Raw genomic sequence first — 8,587 nt, 5'->3', positions numbered from 1 at the left:
AATATTTGGGTGTTTTTATTGAATTATTTATTTTATTATCTTTATTTTTATGCTTAACATTTTGACATATATTTTATTTCATGAAGAACATGGATATTACTCAAGTTCAGTTTGCTATGAATGGTGAAGAATTATGTCTTGCCGACAGTGCAACTACTCATACAATACTTAGAAATAAAAAATACTTCTCTACATTAATGATGAAAAGGATTAATGTGAGTACCATATCGGGTAGTACAAATATTATTGAGGGTTCCGGAAGAGCCACTATAAAATTGCCTTGGGGAACTGAAATTAAAATAATTGATGCTTTATACTCCCCATTGTCTCAAAGAAATTTATTAAGTTTTAAGGATATTCGCAACAATGGCTATCATATTGAGACAATCAATGAAGAAAATAGCGAATTCCTTCAAATCACAAAAATAACTCAAGGCACAAAACATGTTTTGGAGAAACTCCCTACATTCTCTAGTGGTTTGTACTACACAAAAATCAATACTATTGAAACTCATGCTATAGTAAACCAGAAGTTTACTGATAATTTTGTTGTTTGGCATGACCGGTTAGGCCATCCCGGTTCAATAATGATGCGAAAAATAATTACGAATTCATGTGGACATTCTTTGAAGAGCCAGCAGATTCTTCATAATAATTTTTCATGTGCTGCTTGCTCAGTAGGCAAGTTAATAATTCGCCCATCACCAGCTAAAATTAATTTTGAATCAATTAGTTTTCTGGAACGTATACAAGGAGATATTTGTGGGCCCATACATCCCCCATGTGGACCATTTAGATATTTTATGGTTTTAATTGATGCATCAACTAGATGGTCACATGTGTCCTTGTTATCAACTCGTAACCTGGCGTTTGCGAGATTACTTGCCCAATTGATTAAGTTACGGGCACATTTTCCAGATACTCCTATTAAGACTATTCGGCTTGATAATGCTGGTGAATTTACATCTCAAGCTTTCAATGATTATTGCATGTCCATTGGGATAAATGTTGAACATCCTGTAGCACATGTTCATACACAAAATGGTCTGGCTGAGTCATTAATTAAACGTCTTCAGTTAATTGCTAGACCATTACTTATGAAATCCAATCTCCCAATTTCTGCTTGGGGACATGCAATATTACATGCAGCAGCACTAATTCGCATTAGGCCAACAAGTTATCATAAGTTCTCCCCATTACAATTGGTTTATGGTCAGGAACCAAATATTTCCCATCTAAGAATTTTTGGATGTGCGGTTTATGTTCCAATAGCTCCACCACAACGCTCTAAGATGGGTCCTCAAAGGAGGTTGGGAATATATGTTGGGTTTGAATCCCCGTCAATAATTAAATATCTTGAACCTACAACAGGGGATTTATTTACGGCTCGTTTTGCAGATTGTCATTTTAACGAGTCGCTTTTCCCAACATTAGGGGGAGAAAAAAGAGAGCTGGAAAAGGAAATTAAATGGAATGAATTATCATTATCCCATCTTGATCCTCGAACTAAACAATGTGAACTGGAAGTTCAAAAGATAATTCATTTACAAAGTTTAGCGAATCAATTGCCAGACTCGTTTGCTGACCCAAAAAGAGTGACCAAGTCACATATTCCAGCTGTAAATGCTCCATTTAAAATAGATGTCCCGGAAGGACAAAATAAATTTGCTAATGAGTCTAAACCACGTCAGAAACGTGGAAGACCAATAGGTTCCAAAGGTAAGAATCCTCGGAAAAGAAAAGGAGCATTGATTGATGATGGTCAAATTGAGGAAACAATTTCCGAAGGATCTCCAGAAGAGAATTTAGACATGATACAGGAAGAAATTCAGGTACCTGATAATGAAGAAATTTCAACAAATTATATCATGTCTGGAATTACATGGAACCGAAATCAAATCGACGTCGATGATGTTTTTGCATGCAATGTAGCATTAGATGTCATGGATAATAATGAGGATCATGAACCAAAATCCATTGAAGAATGTAGACAAAGAAATGATTGGCCAAAATGGAAAGAAGCAATTGAAGCAGAATTAAAATCTCTTGAAAAAAGAGAAGTATTCGGACCTGTAGTCCGTACACCTGAAGGTGTAAAGCCAGTGGGATATAAATGGGTCTTTGTGCGAAAAAGAAATGAAAAGGGTGAAGTTGTAAGATATAAGGCACGCTTAGTTGCACAAGGATTCTCACAAAGACCTGGTATTGATTATGAGGAGACATATTCTCCTGTGGTGGATGCAACTACTTTTAGATTTTTGATTAGTCTGACAATAAGAGAAGGACTTGACTTACGTTTGATGGATGTAGTCACAGCTTATTTATATGGCCCACTGGATAATGACATTTACATGAAGCTCCCAGAAGGATTCAAACTGCCAGAAGCAGCAAAATCTAGTTCTCGAGAACATTTCTGTATTAAATTGAACAAATCTCTTTATGGATTGAAACAATCCGGGCGTATGTGGTATAACCGTCTAAGTGAGTATTTGTTAAAAGAAGGTTATAAGAGTGATCCTATCAGCCCATGTATTTTTATAAAGAAATTTGGATCGGGATTTGTTATAATTGCAGTGTATGTTGATGATTTGAATATCATTGGAACTCCTGAAGAGATTTCAGTGACTGTCAATTATTTAAAGAAAGAGTTCGAAATGAAAGATCTTGGAAAGACAAAATTCTGCTTGGGGTTACAAATAGAGCACCTAGAGAATGGAATCCTTGTGCATCAATCAACATACATAGAAAAGGTTCTTAAAAGATTCTCTATGGATAAAGCACATCCATTGAGTAGCCCTATGATTGTAAGATCACTTGAAGTAGATAAAGATCCATTCCGACCTCGGGAAAATGATGAAGAGATTCTTGGTCCTGAAGTACCATATCTTAGTGCAATTGGAGCGCTAATGTACCTTGCAAGTCATACACGACCCGACATATCATTTTCAGTTAATTTATTAGCAAGGTTTAGTTCATGTCCAACTCGGAGGCATTGGAATGGGATCAAACATTTACTTCGTTATCTTCAAGGTACGAAAGATATGGGATTATTTTTCCCAAAGTTGTCCAAAGAAAATTTGATTGGTTTTGCAGATGCAGGTTATTTATCTGATCCTCATAATGGTCGATCACAAACTGGATATGTGTTCACATATGGTGGTACTGCCATTTCTTGGCGTTCTATGAAACAAACCATTGCAGCTACTTCTTCCAATCATTCTGAGATTTTAGCAATTCACGAGGCTAGTCGTGAATGTGTATGGTTAAGGTCGGTAATTCAACACATAAAATAAGTTTGTGGTTTATCATTTGGGAAGGAGGCACCGACAACTTTATATGAGGATAATGCAGCTTGTATTGCTCAACTTAAGGAAGGATACATCAAAGGCGACAGAACAAAGCACATCTTACCCAAATTTTTCTTCACTCATGATCTTCAGAAGAATGGAGATATAAAAGTATTGCAGATTCGTTCAAGTGAGAATTTAGCAGACTTATTCACTAAGGCTCTTCCGACAGCAACATTTAAAAAGTTAGTTTATCGTATTGGATTGCGTCGTCTCAGAGATCTTCAGTGATATAATAATGAGGGGGAGTAATTGCGCGCTGTACTCTTTTTTCCCTTATCCATGGTTTTTTCCCACAGGGTTTTTCCTGGAAAGGTTTTTAATGAGGCAGCATATATGCGCATTATTCTATTTTAAGATAATGACCATCCAAGGGGGAGTGTTATAAAATATGTTAATAATGGATGATCATTATAGCTTGTAAATATCACTTTTATGACTATCTTAAGTATGGTGGTAATAGCACCCTTGTAATCCTCCTTTGTCATTAGGTCATATTAACCCTCTAATGAATGGACTCTTCATTGTCCATATAGGTTACAATATTCTATCATGTATATATATATGTGACTCATGAAATGGATGTAGATAGACATAATCTATTACCTCTCTATCTCTCTCTCATATTCTCCCTTTTTCCCCTTATTTTATAATACCTCTTTAATACTTCGAAATTTTATACTGCCTTTGTTAACTATTCAATTAATTTCTTCTGTACTTGCTATTACCTCGATTAGTAAAAAGGCGTAATTTTTCTGGTGGGTTCTAGTATCATGTTCCAAATGAAGTGATTTCCAAACATTTCACCCTTTAAAGTTGGTATTTTTCTTCTCTATCTTTCAATTTCCTAGTTAGATTAGTAATGGCAGAAGTTAAGAGCTTCATTTACACTGTTTTCTTGTCAATTTTCATGTCTTTTTTGTTTAGAACTGCATTCTCTGTGAGTTCAGATGAAAAGGCTTTAACATCACTTTTAGCTAATTGGGTTGTTCCTAATTCAGTTAAATTTAATTGGGTTTCTTCCAATTTTAGCTCATGTTCATGGGTTGGTGTTCAATGTGACAAAACCCATCATGTAGTTTCTCTCAACTTGTCAAATTTTGGGATTTCTGGGATTTTAGGCTCTGAAATTGGTCAATTACCTCACTTGAATACTATTGATCTTGGTTACAACTCCTTTTCTGGTGAAATTCCTGCTGAGATTTCCAATTGTAGTCTTCTTGAGTATTTGGACCTTTCAAACAACAATTTCACTGGTGAAATTCCTGAAACCTTAGGGAATTTGCATAACTTATTGGCTCTTAGCTTGTTTAGCAACTCTTTAACATCTCGAATTCCGGAATCGTTGTTTCGGATCCCACATTTGCAGTCACTCTTTCTGAATGATAACAAGCTTACTGGTTCAATTCCTTCCAATATTGGCAATGCTTGTGAACTTGTTTCTCTTTATCTGTATGACAATCAGTTATCTGGCATTATACCTTCTTCCCTAGGCAATTGTTCTGCTCTTGAAGTTGTCTATCTGAATGATAATCAGCTGGTGGGTGTTTTGCCTGAGAGTCTAAATAACCTTAATTTGGCCTATCTAGATGTTAGCAAAAACAAGTTGGAAGGTACCATTCCCTTAGGTTCTGGTAGTTGTGAGAATTTGATTGAGCTCGTTTTGTCATTTAATAAATTTCGTGGTGGTATACCTCATGGCTTGGGTAACTGCAGCAACCTGGAGCTTTTTGCTGTAGTAAATAATCTCTTAACGGGAAAGATCCCGGCTTCATTAGGTCAGTTTTCCAAACTTTCTAAACTGTACCTTGCAGAGAACTCTCTGTCAGGGAAGATACCTCCGGAACTTGGGAACTGTAGGTCCTTGACTGAATTACAATTGAAAGAGAACAAACTTGAGGGTGAGATTCCTAGTGAATTGGGGTCTCTAAGTAAATTGAGCAACCTTGAATTGTTTGAAAATCGACTGTCAGGAGAGTTTCCACTTAGTATTTGGAAAATTCAGACCCTTCAGGATGTTATTATTTATAGCAACAACTTATCAGGGGAGCTACCTCAGGAACTGACGAAGATGAAGAATCTCAATAACATCTCCTTACATGAGAACAATTTTTCTGGGGTCATACCACGAGGTTTGGGGATCAATAATAGTTTGGTGCAGATTGAATTTACAAACAACAAATTCACTGGTGAAATTCCTCCTCACCTTTGTTTTGGTAAGCAGCTGAAGGTTCTTAACTTAGGTCAAAATATGTTTAGTGGTAGCATACCTCCTGATATTGGAAGTTGCTCAAGTTTGACGAGGTTAAGACTTGAGCAAAATAACCTGGCAGGGAGGCTTCCTGAATTTACTGAGCATCACAGTCTCATTTTCATGGACTTAAGTGAAAATAATATTCGCGGAAAAGTGCCACCAAGCCTTGGGAATTGTCGTAATATCACCACAATCAATCTGTCATTGAACAAGCTTACTGGATTTTTGCCACCAGAGCTTGGAAACTTGACAAATCTTCAGGCAGCGAATCTATCTCACAATTGTTTAGGAGGATCATTGCCACCTCAGCTAGGGAACTGGAATAAGTTGCTTCAATTTGATGCCGCTTTCAATTCCTTGAATGGGTCAATTCCACCAACTCTAAGAAGCTGGGAAGCCATATCTACCTTGAATTTAAGAGAGAATAGTCTTACTGGAGGAATTCCTCCTTTTCTATCAGAACTTCGAATGCTCTCAGAACTTCAACTTGGTGGCAATTTATTCAGAGGACAAATTCCTTCTTCAATTGGTTTGTTGACAAATTTGAAATACACTTTAAATCTTAGTAACAATAAGCTAACCGGTGAATTACCTTCTTCTCTGGGGGGATTAGCCAATCTACAGCAGCTGGACGTGTCTCACAACAATCTATCGGGATCCTTGGCCACTCTCGGTAATATGCCTTCTTTGGTTGAGGTTAATGTCTCATACAATCTGTTCTCTGGTCCAATACCCTCAACACTATCGAACCTGTTGAACATATCGCCATCATCGTTCTTGGGAAATTCTGCACTTTGTGGTGACTGCTCTCATGCCACTGATTCTAATTGCACAGCACAAAGATACGTGAGGCCATGTGATGATGTGCTAGGGAGGAAAAGCTCTAAAAGCCGATTGGACAGTATTCACATAGCAATTATAGCTCTTGGGTCATTGCTCTTTGTGGTGCTTCTTGCCCTTTTAATCTGTTATATCTGTGTCAGAAGTCAAGGAAGACAGAAAGAAGACATTGAATTATCAAATCAGGAAGGTACGTCCTTTCTGCTCAGCAAAATCATGGAGGCTACTGAAAATCTGAATGACAAATACGCCGTTGGTAGAGGAGCTCATGGAACTGTCTACAAAGCCTCATTGGCTCCAGAAGATGTCTATGCTGTCAAGAAGCTTGATTTTGGTGGTCAGACTGGTGCAAATGAGAGTATGGTTAGAGAAGTGCAGACACTTGGGAAAATCAGGCATCGAAATTTAGTCAAATTGGAAGGTTTTTGGTTGAGGAAGGGTTATGGCTTGATACTGTATAAATACATGGAAAACGGAAGCCTTCGTGATGTTCTCCAGCAGACAGATCCTCTTTTATTGCTATGGGATATAAGATACAAGATAGCTCTTGGAATGGCACATGGATTAGCATACCTTCATTTTGATTGTATTCCTGCTATCATACACCGTGATATCAAGCCTGAAAACATACTTTTGGACTCAGAATTGGAGCCTCACATCTCTGACTTCGGCATTGCTAAGCTTTTAGATCAATCACCAACTTCAATTCAATCTCTTGCAATTTCTGGGACAACCGGCTATATTGCACCAGGTACCACTTCTAGGGTTTTGCTTTTCATCTATTATCTTGCTGATCTTCTATTTTGGACTGTTCCAAAACTCTCAAGTGTTAGTTCTAACTTTGTCTATCAACTTTTGCTATTTTTTTCCTTTCCCTTCCTGAATGTTAAATTATGTATCTACAAGATGACTACAAGGTGTACAACACTATGAATCACCCGTAGAATATTCAATTTATATATATATATATATATATATATATATATACATATATATATATATATATATATATATGTATTTGAGACTTCATATTGATATTAATATAGCCTTTAAGCTAAGAATGCTGAACTGCTGATAACACTATATGTTCCTGTGTTAATTGTACAGAAAATGCTTATGCAACAAAGAGAAGTACAGAGTCAGATGTTTATAGCTATGGGGTTGTATTGCTTGAACTTTTGACCAGGAAGAAAGCAGTTGATGCATCATTCCTTGAGGGAATGGATATAGTCGGATGGGTCAGGTCAGCTTTGGACTGTTCTGAACAGATTGACCATGTGATTGACGAAGCCCTCCGCGAGGAATTTGTGGATTCTGAGATCATGGAACAAGTATATGACGTACTTTCTATAGCTCTTAAGTGCACAGAAAGAGATCCATGCAAACGACCAACCATGAGAGACGTTGTGAAGCAATTAGAAGACACCAATCATACTGCAAGATGGAAGAAATCTTAGTAGCCTTATTCTGGCTCATTATTCTAACTCTCCTTGTTCTGCCAATCTGCATTCTTGCATTTTCGATGGTGGTCTTGGACGACGATGGATGTAACCCTTCTGTGTAAGTGTATATTTCATGCATCATAAGTGGCCCTCTAGTTCTTCTAGCTCTAAATTGTTTCTGTAGCAGTTTTTCCTCTTTCTTACAAATGATGATTACTGCTCTGTATGGTCTGATGGCTTGCTAGTGTAGCATCTTACATCTCTAGTTATTTGTTTAGTGGTGTCAATGGTGTAAAACTAATGGACCCTCCATCGCATTGTATTTGAGCACTTCCTAATTCAATCTTCCCAAATAATTTGGTTCAAAGGAAAACATATTCAACTATATGTCATCTTCAATTGAAAGTACTAGCATATTTCAATGTGAACTCGTTTTATACTTCAATTTCCTTCAATTAAATCCTTTATAGATAAATTAGTGAGAGAAGTACAGAACATGAAGGGAAGAGGATGAAAGAGAGGAAGAAAAATGTGGCATTGCTTTCTTTATGAAGGAGAATATTTTCCACCAAAAACTAATTTCAATGGACCAAAGAAAATATTAATCCCTTTTACAAATGAAACAAAGTAAGATTTGAAGAGCAATAGTCTAATAAAATGATCTTCTCCCAACAAAACACAACCTATGTAGTCACTTCATTCCC

The 8,587-nt window shown here is 36.9% G+C and overlaps 1 protein-coding gene across 1 annotated transcript; it reads left to right on the top strand.

Moving 5' to 3' along the window:
* Positions 1-4,010: 4,010 nt before the first annotated feature.
* On the top strand, positions 4,011-8,249 carry LOC145579115 (uncharacterized). The gene is made up of 2 exons (XM_081636388.1): positions 4,011-7,192; positions 7,549-8,249. The coding sequence occupies exons 1-2, from the start codon at positions 4,210-4,212 to the stop codon at positions 7,896-7,898; spliced, it is 3,333 nt and encodes a 1,110-aa protein (XP_081492514.1). The 5' UTR covers positions 4,011-4,209; the 3' UTR covers positions 7,899-8,249.
* Positions 8,250-8,587: the final 338 nt, after the last annotated feature.

The sequence above is a fragment of the Chenopodium album genome, chromosome 14, assembly GCF_948465745.1.
Source record: "Chenopodium album chromosome 14, dcCheAlbu1.1, whole genome shotgun sequence".
NCBI classification, from domain to species: Eukaryota; Viridiplantae; Streptophyta; class Magnoliopsida; order Caryophyllales; family Amaranthaceae; genus Chenopodium; species Chenopodium album.
The sequence above is the reverse complement of the archived record's forward strand: the minus strand, read 5'-3'. Positions and strand labels throughout refer to the sequence as shown.